The sequence below is a fragment of the Botryllus schlosseri genome, chromosome 1 (genome assembly GCF_051294905.1).
Source record: "Botryllus schlosseri isolate E-star chromosome 1, Bs_hap1, whole genome shotgun sequence".
Taxonomy (NCBI): domain Eukaryota; kingdom Metazoa; phylum Chordata; class Ascidiacea; order Stolidobranchia; family Styelidae; genus Botryllus; species Botryllus schlosseri.
In genome coordinates, this window is record NC_137236.1 from 9,988,633 (window position 1) to 10,007,930 (window position 19,298).

The following is a 19,298-nucleotide window of genomic DNA, read 5'->3' on the forward strand; positions in this document are numbered from 1 at the left end:
TCGCTACCATACTTTACGACATCAGCAAGCAACTCAAAACAATAACAACTGGCCTCGGTTCCGTGTTGAACTCGCTACAGCGACGAAGTAGACAGTAATTACTCGCAACTAACGGACTTGGCCGAGCGCGGCGCCAAATTGACATTTGAAACCGAAGTAAGACCACCGACGCCTGGCGTCTTGAGCAAGTCAATCACTGGCCTTAAGCCAGGTCTAAATTAAGACAACTTTTCGAAACCCACCCTAAATGTATGTAATATTGGTCACAACACAGTGGTGTTTATTGCGTTTTAGGCCTTGTGCTTCACGAGACGAATTTTATAATGAACATGGGTCTTTGCTTTTTGTATTCTTGCGGACGTCTTTCAATCTCTCTCGAGGTCATTGTTCAGTCGCTCTCACTCCCATGCGTCACAATCGGGGTCGTTGCTGCCGACTTGTAGCTTGGCTCACTATGCGTCTGGGCTTTTTACTGCACTGCAGTTGCAGTGCGCTCGGCAAACAGGAGCGTAGATAAAGCTCCGACACATATAAGTTGGTCAGAACCAACCAGGATTCTAAACCACATCACACTGGTGTCGTGACGCTGGTTTTGATATCATTCTTACAACAAATGAGATCGAAATATAAAATAAATAAATTCTGAATTATTCGCCTACCACATAAAAATCTCTCGCGTACCACAAGTCGAAAACCATTGAATTAACTATTTCGAATATTTAACCGGTCATGTCATGGAAAATCAACATAGAACTTCCGGTTGCGCATCTATCACACTAGAAATAATATTCATTACAGATATGATATTGTTGATACCTAGGAATCGAATAACATTACGAAAGAATGACCAATGGAAAAATCAAATGAGCAGAAGATATGCTCGAAATACATGTCATCGGACAGCATGTAATTTTCGTGTCATCACAATACGTGCTGTTAATATTCTATATATATGTATAATGTTACGATCATGTGGTCGACGTAACGTTGATTCTGCAAAAGCGACGATGAGTGACAACCAGGAAGTATATGCATGTAGTGTCTCAGAAAATAAAACAAACTATAAAAAGTCATTTTGTTCTTTCACATGTTAGCATAGGCAGGTAAATAATGAACTCTCCGAGCGAAGCCGTGTACGAAGAGCACCTTTTCGATGTTTACGAAGCCCCAATGTCAGGTAATGAAAAAAATCGTACGGATTAGCTACGGATGTTCTTATTTCTTTACAATGAAAATCAGTGCAAATTTTACTCGAAATAATTACTTTTTTCAATCATCCATGTATTATAGAACTGCAGCGACGATTAAATATAGAGTTATATTCACAACAAAAAATAATTTATAAAAAACATGTTTCAGACATAACCCTTGAATCTTCATTTGTGACGTCACATTGGACATTTTCATATGAATCCTTTAAAATTGGAATTAAAAATGTACGGTCACTATATGTCTTATTTGTAAAATAGGTCTCTGCCATGTCTTTGCATATTGCATCTAATATTAAAGTGCAAATTGCACGCCACAATTTGGCGGATCAGCAAGGTTAAAACTGTCGAATGGAAGAAATTCATAACAAATTCCGATTTCATTTGGATAGTTTTCGGCCTTGCGTTAATATTTCAAAGAGTTTTCTTGTTTGCACTGCAACCCTCTCCATATAAGATTGTAATCAAAATATTATCGTGGATCACACAACTTAATTGAATTCGACTCTGAGAATTCAAGGCAGATAGACTGTTCACAAATTCTGTTCGCGTTCTTCAACACTACCGAGAAGGTGCCTCGATGATAATAATGACTTATTAGTCGTATACATTACATATGTTAGCTAATTCTTGATAGCTTTGGGACGTAGGCTCCATTTTTCCTTGAGAAAAAGAATGCGTTTTCACCATATTAGCTATGCTGGTTTGGCCGCAGCGGAAAGTCCGTCACTGACAACCAATGCCGTAGGAAATAGCCTATCTTGTATCATGTTCTTTCATTACATTAATGATACATACATCATCTTACTAAATGGACCGTGTGCTTAGAGTTCGATGGTGAATTCGATTTTATTGCCTTTGTGAAACGAAATCCAGGGACATGAATTTATAGTTATCTCAAAAGTTAATCGATGACAAGAATGACAATACCAAATACCAAACTGAAAAAAAATCATGTTTAAATGAAATAACAGAAAGAAACACCTGCAACTTATACACTTCCGCAGTATGAATTTCCCTATCTACTAAATTCCTCCAGGAATTTGATATTGATGGCATTTCTTTCAGCGCGCTACGTTTCGCAACCCATACGATCGCGAAGCCCCGATCGCTCGACTGGCAAACCCCAGCAATCAAATGAGAGTGTGAACATGAACCGCAAGCTGTACCTAGTGTGCCTGCTGACATCGTTGATGTTGGCAATATCTGTAGTCGTATTACAGGCGTTCGTGCTCGAGAAACAAACGGTAAGTGGCTATGTCACCCATCATTTGTACAGTCACTTTAGCGTGATCAATTCACTTGCGAGTAATCCATTCACACTCCACGTAAATGTGCACAGTAAGGTGCATAGTTATTTGTAATTGCCAGTAGATCTAGTTCCCGATTGCTGTTCTGAATTTTGGTTTGCATCTGAGTTGTCTGAACCAAGACCAATTCTGCTAACGTGAACTCCAAAGATATAGGCGTCCAAAATCTGGGAAACACTGTGGCATACGCAGGGGAGCGCGTATTGCCAATGTATTATACTCATCTGTATCATCGGTTCTCTCAATTTTATATCCCTATTCGAAAATGCAAAAAGTCTGACGCATCAAATGCATAAAATGTTTGATTGATTGATAGAAATTTGAAATCTATTTTGTTGCATGGTGTCGTAGTATATATAGTTCATAATCTACTTTGGACTCGATGCAATCCAAAATTGTGCCTGTTTTACAGTGCAGCTAACGGGTTATATCAAACTAAAAGTTGTCTTCAATACTCCTGACTTGCCAAAGCGATTCGGGTATAAAGTTATCCAAGGTTTCCCTGTTTAGACAATGTATTCGATGTTGGGCGCAGCTGAAGAGCGAACAGTTAGTTCATGTTTGGACATGAGACAGCTCGGCGTCGTAAACAGCGGCATACATAAAGTGCAGGTGTCAGATGAGAATGTACCAATTGAGGTAATTTTCATAACAATATGCCATAATTTCCTTACCAGGACTTCGGAACTTGCTAACCAGATGTAATTTCAAACCCAAGGATATTTCGCCAACAAGTACTTTCGTATACTAAGCTACATATTCAAGTAGAATATACAGTTTACACTTGTGCGTGATCTCCCGATCTATAAATTGCACATATCCGCGTTTAACAGCGTGCTGATATTGTTGTGGACTGGACACGCTAATATTAAAATAATAAAACCAACGATGGTCTCTGGCCCCATTGGATGATCAACACAACTTCTAAGGGCGGTCTTCACCACCCAGATGTCCTTTCCTTCTACGAGGAATTTCACCGGTACCGTTACATTTTATCGATGCATACGTTTCACACACACACACACACACATACACACACACACACATACACACACACACACAAACACACACAAACACACACACACACACACAAACACACACAAGCACACATACTTACACACAAACACACATACACACATACACACATACACATACATACACACACACAAACACACACGTTTCGTGTCCCCGTAACGATTGTCGATGGTAATAAAGGTAAGAATCGCTCACACGTACCATATCAAACTAAACAAATATTCATTTTGTGAGACGCATGCGGGTCCAAATTCGTATTTCGTCATGGGGAGCAGTATATTTTTATTTGCGGATCGCATTGGTACCTCGAGGATCATGTGGCATAGGGTTACCATACGTCCTCCTTTTTCAGGTTTTTGAAAATGTCCTCCGATGACGCCTAAATGTCCTCCATTTTGACAGTTCGTCCTCCTTTACAGCTTTTACAGCTAGGATAATGGACAGATTGGACCGAAAATGGGTATAAATGACGCTAAATAGAAAATACGGACGTTTGAGGGGGTAATTCGGGTGTCGCTTCAAAATGACGACCATTTTATAGGTGAAATTCACTAAATTCAATAAAATGTATTTAAATCGCGAGTCCAACGAAAGTGCTGACCTTTTTTTCCAGTCCACTCCACATATTTTCCGGCAAAACAGCAAAATCCGCTGATTTCAGAGTTGATCAGCAAACTTTTATGATTTGGTAAAAGTGTCCTTCTTTTCCTATTCCAAAATATGGTAACCCCGATGTTGCAAGAATAGGATTTTTAGATGCTGAACATTTCTGCGACTGGACATATTATTATCGGAGGCTTTGGTCAACTGGGGTTGAACATTTCATGCTAACGTTTCATCGTCGTCAATCGATATGGGAGCTCATTTCGCGAAGCCGCAATTTGGTCGAAACCTTATGTGTCCCGGCGCCGAAACGCGAGCTCGTAATCGAAAACCAGTTGGTTGCACACAGCGTGTTACGTCTTTAAGCGATATAAAAATTCCTTTCAGCTATGTTAATGAGTACAAGGTAGTAATTTCGTCACCAAGTCACAAGGTTTCAAGCCAATCTCACTTTTATAGTCTTGACTTGAGTCAAGTCGAGTCATTTTGAATTGACCACTGAGTCAAGATCGAGTCCAGGTTGGGGAGCAGAGGTTTGTGTCTGAGTCATTGTGTTATGACCATAGTGTCCAAGTTCAAGTCCTTGTGTTGATTGTTCAGTTTCGTAATAAAGTCTTCTGAAACCCACTTTTTACAACTCTGCTTTGTGATGACGAATGATTCGCATTCACAATATACAAATTTTACACACTTTTATAAATTTCTGGTCGCATTTTCAAGTACCCATACTAATATCTACTCCATCATAAACTGATTTTCATTTATTACGCAATTCTTGGTGTGGTGCAAAAGACCAACAGGTGATAAGCGCCAAATCTTTCTTTTTAATAAACAACAACAACAACAACCCATACTAATAGACGAAATATTAATTGTGAGGAAACTTTCGCATTCGTCAAATTACATTGAAATATAGGTTCAAGGCGTTCGAGTATAGAGTCAAATGACTTGGTGCATGGCATGTCCAATGACTCACGGACAACTCGAGTCAATACTCGGACTGACTCAAATCGAGTCGAGTAATTTTCTGCATTTAGAGATGTCTCGAGTCAAGTCGAGTCACCAAAAAAATCGCGACTCGAGTGATACTGATTACAGCCCTGCGTGACACACATGAGAACCACAAGAAAGCGTCCGAGAGATAACGTAAAGAATGAAGAAAAGTATCTTATATTTCAGTTGCGCTCGTGATATGATTAACAGACGACTTATTCAGGAAGCAGCACCTTCTCCTAGGAAAGTCGTGACATCTACTCTTTCATATCAATACATCGTTTCCTTTTGCAGGTCTTTTGTGACATGGAAACTGACAATGGAGGGTGGACTTTGGTTGCCAGCATCCATGAATCTGATATCAAGAGGAAGTGTACATTTGACGACAGGTGGTCGACCTACGCAAAAAATATTGAAGATCACAGAGGTGAACACTGAACATGTTATGCGGACGACAGAAAAAAAGCCATATATATCGTATAAATTTCACTGATTTAATTCAGGGAATTAGACTCATGTGTATCCATGGTACATGGCAGTCACACAGTTACGATATCTGTAGTTTTGTCGTCGCACTATCACCTCGCGTTGTTCGAGCTGTATGGTCCATTGTCACATGTTCAGGTGTCAAAATGGCAGGGCTATGGAGTCGGTTCCTTTTACCACCGACACCAACTCGGACACTAGAGTCTAGAGTCTAGACCAGTGGTTCCCAACCTTTTTGACCTCGCGGCACACTTCGAAAATTAAAAATAGTTCGCGGCACACTAGCACAGTGTTCCGAACTCTTTTGGCTTATACGCACAGGCAACCACCAGAATGCGTATATCAGCAACCATAGTTTTACAGAGGTGGTCACTGACTAAATACTGCTACCTTTTCGGAGCACTCAAGTTGGCGTTTCTCTGCTTGAGTTTTCTTTTATCTCTGCGGACATCTCACAAATACGTCTACGAATGGTATCATTTGACATGGGACTCGTTTTCAATTCTTCCCAAACATTTTTTTACGATTTTTTTGCAGGCCGGAAGAAGAGCTTTCTCCGTTTCCATGTGAGGTTTTGAATTATCAGCTATTAACTCTGTTACCACATAACTGGCCTGTTGAGATATCGTTCAAACTTCAGGTTCAGCTTAATTTCATAAGATTGACTTGACAATGAAGTCTGCCCACTACCGCATTGTCGATGTAATTAACCGTCGCATCGAAGAGTCCATCACGATCGCCACTAACAAATACGGAGGTGTATTATACAATATACATGGATGCCAAACGCATTTCCACGCAGATAGTGTAATAGCACCTGTGAGGATAGTATACCTCACTTACTCGTAGCCACCCGCAGTTCAATTGTAGTTCCAATAAATCGGGATAATAAACCTCAGCGGAGGGGAAATTTGTAACTGATATAATTTGATCAACTTTACTTCTCAATTCTCGAATTAATCGCCTGCAACATAATATTGCGCACTGAGCCTTCATTTTAACTGCAGTTCTGGCACGCTACCTAACAATCGAGATGTGAATGGCAATGTTGGCAATTCTAATGAGTTCATTTCTCGATGGTGAGAATGCTTTCCTAGGTGTTGGAGGTTTATGTAGGCCCCTACTCGTCCTACGATCTGCAAAAGCAGTGTCTTGCATAAAGTGGGCCGTGCTATAAGTTGGCATCTCAGGAATCAAAATATGTAATATCGGCATGGTGTAAAATGATCATCGATGACGAAGACATGGCAAGAATACGACTACAAATAGAAACATAAAAAGGTCATCAACCTGCGTCATGTCCCTGTTCTGCCTCCGATTGTGATGGGGGTGACAAGTAAAAGGTGAACAGTTCGTCCACATCTCAATATCACGGTCCAATTACCCGAGTTTAGTTATCACCGTCCTAATTGCTACTGATGCTACTATGTGGGCAAACTAGCATACCACACCCATTGACGGTGGAGGCCCCAGTTTGATTCATGGCAGTGCAGTAGCAAGTAACAAAGCGTTGCAGATTTATTAGATCATCCGCCCCTATATACGTTGCTGTGCTCAGAACGTCTTTACAATAAAAAGTCCAGAGAAAGACTCAATCCATGACCTAATGGGGATGCCAGATTGAAATACTAGATTGAGATACAGTAATTACGGTCGCTTCGGCTTCCTTATATCTGTTCATTGCATCGGATTGTGCATCGCGTGTCTTGATCGGGTAAATTCAATACAAAAACCAACAATGACACACTCAAAATTGGGATTTTTGTTATACTTCGACATAGTTTACCACATTTGCTCGCGGCACACCACCGCAGTCCAATTGGCACACTAGTGTGCCGCGGCACACCGGTTGGGAACCACTGGTCTAGACGATAGACGATAGACGACGTTTTCAATATACCGACTATGGGAATTTTAAATTCAGACTTCGATCCCTGCTCCGACATCAAACATTTTCTTCGCAGAGCTCCGACTAGGACATTTCCGTACATCATACACTATATTGATGATACAACAGCTATTTTCCACTTTCGGCCTTCAGATAACAAGTATCATGGTTTTTGTTGTGTCCAGCAAGTTACCATTGGCCGTACTCAGTACTAGACTCTTGGTGGCCGCAGGAATTCTCCATTTAAATGCTTCCATCGTGAGTGAGCTGTCATACTTAAAGCCGATTAGATGTGAACTATGTATATGAGCAAATCATCTACATACGTGTGTTTCAGGAAAATCGAACTGGGAGAACTCCATGATATTTGGAGCAGTGAGAAGCTGCTTGCAAGATGACTATAAAAACTATCTTTTTTACAAGTTACGCGTGAGTACCAAAGTACACTGAACCGCATGTGCCACTTATCCTGCTACGATAAAACGTAACCTTCACACCTTGTTCAAAGGCAGGCCTGCTTTCCGAGTATTTATAAGAACTGAACCATTTTAGATCGCATCTTAAATTCACGGTGGCATAGCCCTATATGCAGGACCGTAACTGCTGCGCCCCATAGGCTACCCCTCAATTGCGGAGGGAGGTGAGCTCAAAGGGGGCGTGATTATTTCGTGAATGAACATAAATTATAGACCATATTTTTTTTAAATTTATGCAACTTTAGTCAATTTTTTTTCGCACTACACGCGATCTATTGTCGCCTAATTTCTTGAATATCGGTTACCGTACCCCAAAGAAAAAATACGCATGATTCATAGAAATGGGCATGTTGTCGTCGTCAATATCGCGCCACGATGCACCAAGACATGTTTAATTTTAGGCCATGTAACATGCGACTCCGAGGAGTGTGCCAGAACGATCGGCAGCGGGACAACCTTGACCGAAAAAGACTGCCATTATGCTGACCGAAAACTTATATATATATACAATACATGTTTTATTCTCCATGGGCGCCTATATATATATATATTTAAGTATACATGTTTAATTGGCCATAGGCGCCTAAAGAGCTTGCGCCGAATGTTCATGTCCTGGAACTCTAAAACCCACCTGCCATCTCGCCATCTCGCAGAAAAGAATTAGATGCCAGTGAAAAAAATATCAATTTGAAATCGTGTGCGTCATTTAGTTCAGTACGTTTGAACGATTTCAATATCTTTCGACATAGCAGACACGAGGTCACGAGATAACATGATGTAAGGATGTCATTATACCCACGGTCCGTCCAAATATGTTTAATTAATATTTACGAGGCCTTACATTGTCCAAGACAACACCTCACTCAGCTTTCACCTTCACAACATATGTTCCAACGTCTGGTATTCAGACATGTTTTTGCCTTATGCGTCAATAATGTGCCACGTCGCCGTTATGAAAAATTGCTCAAGATTAGGAGTTTGAAGGGGCACTGCACTCTAAAAATGATATGCTCTCAAATTGAAGGGCAAAACGAAATAAAAATTTTGGCCGCAGCCGTTTTCTTCAGAACGCCACCGTAATGGAGCTGCAATTTATTGAAATTTCGATAGCAACTTCACGCTCCAGCAGTCACGCAGAGATCGAACTTTATATAGTTGTCAGCCGATGCTATGAAGGAAATATGTATAACACGCCTTGTGTCCTAGAGAAATAGAATACACTAGGCCCGACTTTGACATAAATCTCATGACTGAACATCTTCCGTTGAACGCGGTATCTAAACCACCTAGGCGTGTACGACATATTTCCTTCCTAACATCGGCAGACAACGATATGAAGTTCGATCTCTGCGTGACTGCTGGCGCGTGAAGTTGCTATCGAAATTTCAATAAATTGCAGCTCCATTACGGTGGCGTTCTAAAGAAAACTGCTGCGGCCAAAATTTTTATTTCGTTTTGCCCTTCAATTTGAGAGCACATCATTTTTAGAGTGCAAGGCCCGTTTAAGAGCTGTCAACTGTTATGCATCATGCGATGGGTCCAGGTGTGATGTTCGTTATTATTGTCCAATCACTTTCAAGAAAACGGTGGCGGCTAACTAGTTTCAGTTTTCCCGTTTTCTATTGATTGCTCATTAGTTATGTATCGGCTGGGGGCATTGTGACAAAAATATGTATCATCGTGATCGATACCGACACTGAATGATAAAAACGAGCTTAGTATGCATATTGCACAATGACTAGAGTATGTTCAAGCAATGAACACGATTGACACTTTCAAATTAGCTTAGAAATTGAAAGAAGATACCAGCAGCAGTAATATGGTGACGCCGACATACAGCCTACCGTTTATCGCAATTCAATCGGTACTACCGATTCATATAGTATTCGAATGCATGAAATCGATGGTCGGCACCAAATCTATATGGACAGTGTACCCTATTCGTGAACTAGTTTGTAGATGTGATGAATGTGTGTATTATATATATTAGCCATATACCAGTTACAATTAAACCAGGGGTCACCAACAGGCGGCCCGCGATGTGGTATTTTGCGGTCCGCGACCTGATCTGAGATTTCAGAAGAACGCTAAATACATTATTTTAAAAGGCTTGATTCTCAGTTATAAAATGTTACTGTTGTTGTTCAAAATAAGCCATTCTCTCGCGCCCAACATTACTATTTATCACTTGCTGATACGGCTTCGGCGTTGGTTATAGCATTTCGTGGAGGAAGAATTAGGTGAAATAGGTATATTGAGCCAATGCCGAGATGCTAAAAAAAACACCTCGGTCTTTGCCATAAGATCAAGCTTTACAAAAATATAGTTTGCTAGCAAGAAGCAACTACCGTGTCTAGCTAACCCTAATATCGATTCCTTCGTCGCTGAAAGTGTAGGTAAGTATCGTGCGTAGCTCATAGTTCAAAATAGAATGAATGTGATGATCATGATATTTCTCTTTCCATTTGTACTTCGTTATTTAAATATGTTCGCGGGCAAAAGCATTGTACTGACCTAAATATTAAAAAATGCGGTTGTTGTTTAACTGTGTGACCTATTTCATCTCGATGTTGAATTTATGCGGTCCGCGGCCTCCATGAAACTTGAAAAGTGGCCCGCGAACAGTTTTGAGCTGGTGACCCCTGAATTAAAAAACTGGATTATATAATTTTGATTCTCGCGTGTTTGATGATTCACAGGCATCCAATGTCATGATCTGGCATGTTCCATTCGGACTTTCCATATCTCAGGCAAGAAACGAGACTACACTACGATACAGGACGACCAATAACTTTTTGCGGAGCTACGGAGGGAATATGAGAAATCTATTCAATGATTTGAAAATACTCAACCTAGTTAAACGTAGGTCTAACGTATGTAGTAAGATATGAGAAGAAAATGGATGCTCGATTTGCTCTGATAAGGCAGTTTCTCAGCACATAGTATGCATAATGTAAATACCATGTCGAGAATAAGGATATATTGGACATTTATTGATTTGATTTCTCGTTACGACATCCTATCAAATTTCTATAACGCTTAAAAACCCACTAAGTTATAAGTTTGACCCGAAATAATAGTTTCGCTCCACGTCGATTGACTTTATAAATAATAGTAGGGTTACCATATTTTGGAATCGGGAAAGGATGACACTTTTTCTAAATTTTCAAACTCAGAATTCTGGAGAAAAATCTTCTTCCACTTCGTGGCCGGTTGACTAAATAAAGGTCAACTTTCTCCCTCAGTGCCCAAAATACAGTTTTTTCCTTCACGCTTACAGGTGGTTGACAAGAAATAGGTCTTCTTCCCGGCTCAGCTCCCGAAAGACCCGCCGGAGCTTTACTTCGGTGCTGATTTACGGTATCTCAGTCCAACTTGACAGTAAATTTGACCAAAATTCTCAGAAACGAGGACGAAATTTCGAAAAGGAGGACATTTAGGCGCTCTCGGAGGACATTTTGAAAAACCTGAAAAAGGAGGACAAATCCTCCTAAAGGAGGACAAATGGTAACCCTACATAAGAGGGCTCTTTAAAAACGTTTTGCTGTTGGATAAACTCTAAGAATTGCTGGAAAATAATTTGATTAAATCAAGAATGGACGAGGAACCCTAGCTTTGAACGGATTAATCCCTGAACAATATATACACAAAAGTCCTTCAGAGTTCAGACCCAATCGGCTATTGTTTGAAATTCAAACTTGAAATAAGCTAGTCTCACATGCCTCGGACGGCATGGTTATATATTTTTCAATTTACCAGCAACAGAAAAGACTATTCCGCACTTAAGGAGCATAACCGCCTCTCTAATGCGAATAAAACAGGACATCAAAGGGTGGTATGCATACAAGATCGATGCTGGAGATTATACCATAAGTGACAGAAAATTTGTCCATGATGATGATAGCAATCGAGTGAGTTTCTTTAAATTCATGATGAACACAACACTGTGGAGCTTATCGCCTTTTTAGGCCTTGTGCTCCACGACACGAATTTCATAATGTTCAAAGGCCTTTGCTTTTGTATTCTTGGGAACGTCTTTCAATCTCTCTCGCAGTCATTCCTCATTCTCTCTCGCTCCCATACGTCCCCATCGTAGTCTCTGCGGCCGACTTGCAGCACGGCTCACTTTCAGTCTGGGCTTTCCAATGCACTACCGTAGCAGTGAGGTCGGCGATGAGGAGCCCAGAGACACCTCCGACTCATAGACATTGGTCAGAACCGGGATTCGAACCCACGTCCATTGGTGTCGCTTCCCAATTTTTTTTATCTATAATGCGATATATAATACGCTGAAATCGTGGAATACCAACATGTTGCTTCGCACGGACGTCATATACGATCCTTGTAAGATGTGCTTACGGCTAAAGCGCTAACACTGGAAAATATCTTCCAAAATCATTGCGTGTATGTCAAATTCGGTGTTACCAAGTAACAGGTACTTCAATTCCCTGCGATGTCCAATCCCGACAGTCATTCCATTGATGGATCGTTCAACAGAGGAAAATTGCTTATTCAGGTTTTATGCAGATCGATAACAAGAAAAAGTGAAATTCTAAAAAAAAATCCTTTACCGACTTTGTGGAGAAGGGTTGTTCAGAAAAAACTGTTTTTTTTCTAATTTAATCGGCTTAGTTGTGAAATCGTCAGGTTACTTAAAAAACGTTGCACACCAAGTTTGACTCAATTCCAACCAGTAGAGGCCGAGGTTAGTCAAATTGAAATTTCGGTCATTTTTGAAATAATAGTATTTACGGTGACCAATTTCGTCACACGGTCACGATCAAAAATCGTGTTCCTGGTATGCCTGAAGAGGCAGGGATGTCCTTTCTATTTGTTTTTACCTTGACAAGGGCCCATGGTGGAGGTTGGATCAAGACATCGCCAATAAACGAGAAAAAGATATAACACGGATTAGCTGGAAATCATTCATTGAAATAGCCACGTTAAAAGGATGGTGACATAATTTTTAAATAGAGTATTTTGCACACTGAAATTAACGACCACGAAAAGGAAATAGACGGACAAGCTGGTAAAATACGGGTATATATATTTCTCAAGTGATAGTCATATCTAGAAGTATTTTTCGTCGGACCAATTTAGATTTCACGAAACCTATCCCAGTTTTGCAGGCATACCGATGTCTCTTTGCCTTAATCCGAAGTTTTTACTGGTTGCAAAGTCGCCATTCCCAAAATCTCATCCACAGAGACATCAGTTGCATTCCTCAGCAGCTCAGTGTTCGAATATTTCTCTGCTACTTGACATTGACTGATCCAGGACGTTAAAAATGATGCCCATTGCAATTGAGAATGGGCTATGCCAATGAATAGTATTTATGAGTTAAAAAGCATTTCTGGTACTTCACATAAGCATTGATACTAGAGATTTTATGTGCTCGAAACTTTACGACCTTCAAGGAAACTAAATGGTAACCCACTGAGCTTATAAAGCATATTTGTCTTTTTGTGGTCTTTTAATATTACCCGAACCCCTTTCTTTTCATAGAGTAAGAAAAAGCATTTTTACCACAATATATAAATACAATTAGATGGTATTCACCAAATGTGGAGGATGAAATGAAGAGAGGACGATGAATTTTGATAGGATTAAGATTTGTCACGATGCCCATTAGCCTTCTAATCCGCCTGTGAGAGTATTATAGCAGTGCCGCAGAGCAAATGATAGAATATCATATAATATCAAATTGTATCGTGAAGAATTATACATTGGACCGACAAAGAATATAGATATTGACTATCACTTGAGAAATATATTTATCCGTATTTTATACGTGCTTATTATTTGTTCATTTTCTTTTCGTAATTTTTAATTTCAGTGTGTAAAGTACTCTATTTGAAAATTATCTAACCGTCGTTTATACGTGTCTATATCAATGAAGTTGACTAATTTTCAGCTAATCCATGTCATATCTTTCTTTCGTTTACTGGCAATGTTTCCATCTAAACTCCACCATAGGCCCTTGTCAAGATCAGAACAAGTGGAAACACTTCCCTGCCTCTTCGGGAATACCTGGAACACGATTTTGGGTCATCTCGGTGTGACGAAAGTGGTCACGGTAAATGCTATTATATCAAAAATGACCGAAATTTTAATTTGACTGAGCTCGGCTCCTACTGGTTGCAATCGAGTCAAATTTGGTATGCAAAGGTTTTTAGGTAACCTGATGATTTGACAATCAAGCCGATGAAATTTGAAAATACAAGTTTTTTTTGAACACCTCTAATGTGGAACCTAGCTTCATGAAAATTGATTTGTAATATTCCATAGGATGGTAGAATGATAGAAAATGATGATGATAGTTCATACCTGATTTATGGTGGATTTTCACGACCATTGCAAAATTACTAGTTGTGTCATCAAACCCCGAATTTCCGAATTTACAATCTGTTGACCGTGAAACAGTAGGGTTACCATATTTTGGAAATCTGAAAAGAAGACACTTTTTCAAAATATTCAGACTTACAATACCGGAGTGAAATCCGGAAAAATTGTTAATTTACTCCGAGTTTGTAGTTGGTAGTTGGTGGTCTTTCTGGCTCATATCCCGAAAGAGGCGCCAGACCGTTTCTTGAGTGATGATTTCCTATCTCAGTCCAATTTTACATATATTAAACCAACACTTTCAAAATAGTCAAAAACAAGGACAAATCCTCCTGAAAGAGGACGTATGGTAACCCAATGTAACAGAGGCTTTAATTTCAACTTCACATTATCATACAATGATATAATCCATCCAAACACCACGTTCTACTTGTCAGAATATAACAAAAATGTGGAAAGAAAGTAGTTTGGTTTCAAAAACTCTTAGTAGAAGTGTTCAAAGAAAACATAATCGCGTGAGTAAATGATGCATGTAGATAACCCGTGCTTCAGTACTTTCAACCATTAGGTCCGTATACATCGTTACGTAACCTCTTAGCGCATATGTAACGCTGTCGAGGATGGCCTCATGCTTTAGCGCAGGCACCAATATCAATATTGTAGGCCGTCTCATTTTCTCGACGTTTTTCGTGCCGATTCCTCTCTACGGACTACCTCGGATAAATTGCACGAAATTGAAGACTTCGTCCAGCAACAATTGAATCCCACTCGGTGAAATTTCATTAATATTCATACTTTGTTGCGCCGATAGCAGACGATATATATAAACTAAGATCTTGGTATCTTTCACACTCTATTTAACGTCCACCTGCGAATGAATATAACTAATAAAGTTAGATTCATTCGCAGGTGGACGTTAAATAGAGTGTGAAAGCTACCAAGATCTTACGTTTATTTATATTCCTGTTATTCATAATTTCTGAATGCATTTAATCAAGTACAATTATCTGTACTGTCCTAAATTTTACTCCACGCGATAGTATGACAATGCCGTACGATTCGATTAGCGAATTCCAACGTTGATTTGGAGTCTGAAAATCGCTGTCAAATTTTCAATTTGATGGGATTTAATTGATGTAAGATATCATGAACATTTTCCGTAGTTGCCGCATCGAAAGGTTTGCAGGGATGCCGCTATTTGCGAAGGTGAAGCTCAAAATATAAATATAAACAAAAAATATTTATAATAGGTCTCATTCATCAGCAGCCCGTATGGATACGTGCGTTACGGCAAGGTCCACAGGTAATGATTATCATTTTCGATATCATAAAGCAGACCAATTTATCGCGAGAGCAACAATAGCAGGTGGTAGACCGTATTATTAGACATAATATTATGAATAAAACCATTTTATCGGCCCTTCTCGCAAATCAAGTTTTTTACTCAACGCAGGTAATCAAATAAAGAGAGGTCAAATATGAAACACGTTCCTAACAATGGAAATGGGAATACGTAATTAAATATATGAATCAGGTATGAGTCCGAACATGTTTGCGGCAATGTTGAAAAGTTGAATAGCCAGTACTCTGGGCCACATGAACAAGTTTTCTTCCACTCTCTATCACTTTGGAACAAGCCAATATCTAGTGATCGTTTCAATTTCCTGCACTGCTACCAGAGTTGTAAACAGGTAACGGGTTCCCGAATCACAAATCAATTATACTTGTATATTTTGAATTGGAGTCAAGGAGAGTCATTGTCTAGTCACCAGCGAGTCAAGTCCGAGTCCAAGCCATTGTATCCACGGTTCATTTCCTAATTCTATCCTGTTTAACTCACATTTGTGCAACTCTGTTCGGGAGATATTGAATGCCTCCCATTAATTGACCACACTTAACACGGTTTCGTGCCCTATTTCACAAACACCAGTCATGATAGACGAAATACCAACAATGTGATAGCTGACATTATTATTCGAATGAAAACGAAACGCCTGTATTGGCCGTGCGGGTTTCGAGTCATATGACGTGTTCGAGTCATGCGCAATGACTCAAGTACAAGTTGAGTCAATACACAAATCGCCTCAAGTCAAGTCGAGTCATTTCCCATTATTTTGAAAAAGTCAAGTCACCAAAATATCACGACTCGAGTCGAGTCATGACTCAAGACATTACAGCCTTGGTGCTGACACAGTGGTAACTGTAAGTTGGTAATTAATTTCAAAGAGCGCCGGGCTCAAAGTGATGGCATATAATCGTATGGAGACGGAATGCATTTTGTGGATTTCCTCAGCGTCGTCAAGAGCAATAAGTAAAGAATTTCCGACCTAAAAAATCTAACCACACTGATCAAATCGATTTCCACGCTAGGGGACCAAATTTCCAAAGTTTGGACATCGTTTACTTGAAGATAAAATCGACTATTACCGGCTCAGACAGGTTGCAAAATGTGGATTTTATTTGGAATTGTGATAATAATATTCGATGGGGAAGATGTTAAGGATGGATAACTATCGGTGTTTAGTAACGTCGTAGTTTTTTTTCATTAACCGAGGAGCCGTGATATTGTGGTCAGCTATTGTCATACCACCGTGTCCACGTCCCAATTTGTCGTCAATCAGATTTTTACTTTTTTTAGTTGCTTTGGTCAGCCGGGTAATCGGATTAAATTAATCTGCTCAATCTCCAGTGATTTTGCATTTACCAGTAGACACGGTACGAACAAAATTGCTTCGTTGCCCACTGACACTGATTAGATTTGACATCTGACTGTTGATTACAACGAGCATAATACTCATGAATGTTTCGAAGTTCCAATTTAGTTGTTGTCGTTGTTGTTGTTGTTGTTGTTGTTTGTGGCATTCATGATGTTTATCGAATGTAATTGTCATTTACACCAGGGCGATATTATTTACTATGGACTCCGTAGCTGCCGACTTGAAGCACGACTCTCTTCTATTTTTATAAGTGACCGCTTACGCGGGTCAGATGACAAGAAGGAGCCAAGATAAACTTACCACAATTAGAAAGAGATTTAGGAATCGACATCGGCCGGACTCGAACCCGCAACCTATTGGAGGTGCAACTGTGCAGCATATTATCTACGCGTAACTATTGGTCTGTATACGGGAAGATAGCGCAGTGCGGGGGTGGCCAACCTTCGGCCGTAGAAGGAGATCTTGAAATTTTCTTCGTGCATCGCAATTTTAAGATAGTAGCGACCTTTGTATTCTAAGCTCCACAGTAAAGATGCGGACAGCAGAGGAAAATGATGCGCCCCATATAGAAATACCAAATTGGAATCGTGTGCTTCTCACAAAATAAATGAGTTTATGGTACGTTTGGGCGATTGCAATATATTTCCACAATACCGACAACTCTGGTAGGAGGTCAAGAAATAAAAGCATGCAACATATTGACTAATAGCAACCTGCCCATCCGAAGATGCATCATCACCATTTTTAACTTGTCCTAAATCTTCAAAAACGCTGCCTCCATCCACTCTACTGGTGAGTCCGATCACACGGGCTGAGAAACGATAAATATAATACGAACTTCATGAGTGAAATATATTAAATTTTCGCGCTTCGCACGACCATAGCGAATCCCAGTAATTGCTCAGAATATGACCACTCGCGATTTCGGTGCGTCTACTAAAGCGATATGAAAGAGTAGATTAGTCCGCAGTTCACCTGAAATGGACATGGACAATTGAACAGTTTAACATCGGTATTTGGCGTCCAGTTAGTTCATCACGCCTATGCCCTGGAATGCGGCTGTAGGCTACATAAGTGATCGAAATGCCACCGTGAATAGCAGAAAGGTTGACCACCCGTGGCGTAATGATATGATCCCTCTACACTATCTTGTGACTAAAGACCAATAGTTCTGCGTAGATAAGATGCTCAGACTGTTGAAAGAAAGACAATTTGAAAACTTTAATAGGTAACTGACCAACCCTTGGAGATACACTACCCGCTGTGCTATACTCGAATTCAAATGTAATAGAAGCTATTGTACAGTTCTTCTTGAAATCGGCCATTTACAGACATGTAGCCTATCTGTATTCGCGATAATATCAGCTCTATATTTATTCCCATTATAAGATATGGACAAGTCCTCGCAGTCACCGAAGCTAATACGCCATTCACCGCTCTTGCGATTATTCGAAATGATAATCGTCACTCTCCTGACTATGGGATTCGAGTAAGGTATAGTGGATTCTACTAAAGAAAAAAAACGAATGTTAGTATAATCTTCAGGTGCGATCATACACACGACGTGAAAATATTTTGGTCGGTGAACTGGAAAATACGGTGTCAACTGGAAACTTCCATTTGCAATATCACGCGAAACAGTTTTCACATCCGTCAGCGATAACAGAATGTCAACTTTACTTTTATATCTCAAACGGAAAGGTATATGAAGTTCAGAGAGTTCTTGAATCTTCTTGGCAAATGTTTAGAGGATAAATAATAAAAGTAATATATTGGTATTGTAATATTTTTGGCTAAAATGATTTGGATTTCTTTGATGTAGTTAATGCATCCAACATTTCATGTTCATTTCCGAAGTTTCAGTTTAATAACGGCTTTCGTTCTGATGACAAAGATTGAGGTGGAACTCAACAGCAATGTGCGCAATTGCGCTGTGCTGACACGGTCTCTGCTCACATAAAATCTAAGCTGCGCACAAAATATCCGAAGTTATGTTTTTTTTTTTAGTAATTGCGCACTGTTCTCCAATGGACTGCGCAGTGACTCAGTGCGTGCACGCAGACTCGTCAAAATTAGACGAAACATTGTCCAACGGTATCCCGTATTTAATTTATTTATACCGAGCATTGAGGTTATCTATATGAGAGGCTACTTATATTTTACTGACAACAACGTCGTTGGGTACTAATCTGGCATCTAGGAGTCAGACGTATATGCTTCGTTGTGGTAAGATATGAAAA

At 39.8% G+C, this 19,298-nt stretch overlaps 1 protein-coding gene across 6 annotated transcripts in view; it reads left to right on the forward strand.

The window, feature by feature from the left end:
* The first annotated feature begins 1,073 nt into the window (after positions 1 to 1,073).
* Positions 1,074 to 19,298, forward strand: part of LOC145453615 (uncharacterized) — a 371,639-nt gene continuing 353,414 nt past the window's right edge. For 4 of the 6 annotated variants that reach the window (XM_080331616.1, XM_080331754.1, XM_080331681.1 and 1 more), the window contains exons 1-10: positions 1,074 to 1,177; positions 2,277 to 2,455; positions 3,029 to 3,157; positions 5,444 to 5,576; positions 7,861 to 7,952; positions 10,699 to 10,861; positions 11,759 to 11,910; positions 15,592 to 15,644; positions 18,448 to 18,547; positions 18,604 to 18,759. In XM_080331616.1, coding sequence (XP_080187742.1) covers positions 1,111 to 1,177; positions 2,277 to 2,455; positions 3,029 to 3,157; positions 5,444 to 5,576; positions 7,861 to 7,952; positions 10,699 to 10,861; positions 11,759 to 11,910; positions 15,592 to 15,644; positions 18,448 to 18,547; positions 18,604 to 18,759 — 1,224 coding nt within the window. In that variant the 5' untranslated portion in view covers positions 1,074 to 1,110. The remainder of the gene's footprint in view (positions 1,178 to 2,276; positions 2,456 to 3,028; positions 3,158 to 5,443; positions 5,577 to 7,860; positions 7,953 to 10,698; positions 10,862 to 11,758; positions 11,911 to 15,591; positions 15,645 to 18,447; positions 18,548 to 18,603; positions 18,760 to 19,298) is intronic. The other 2 variants (XM_080331866.1, XM_080331929.1) reach the window with 2 other exon arrangements.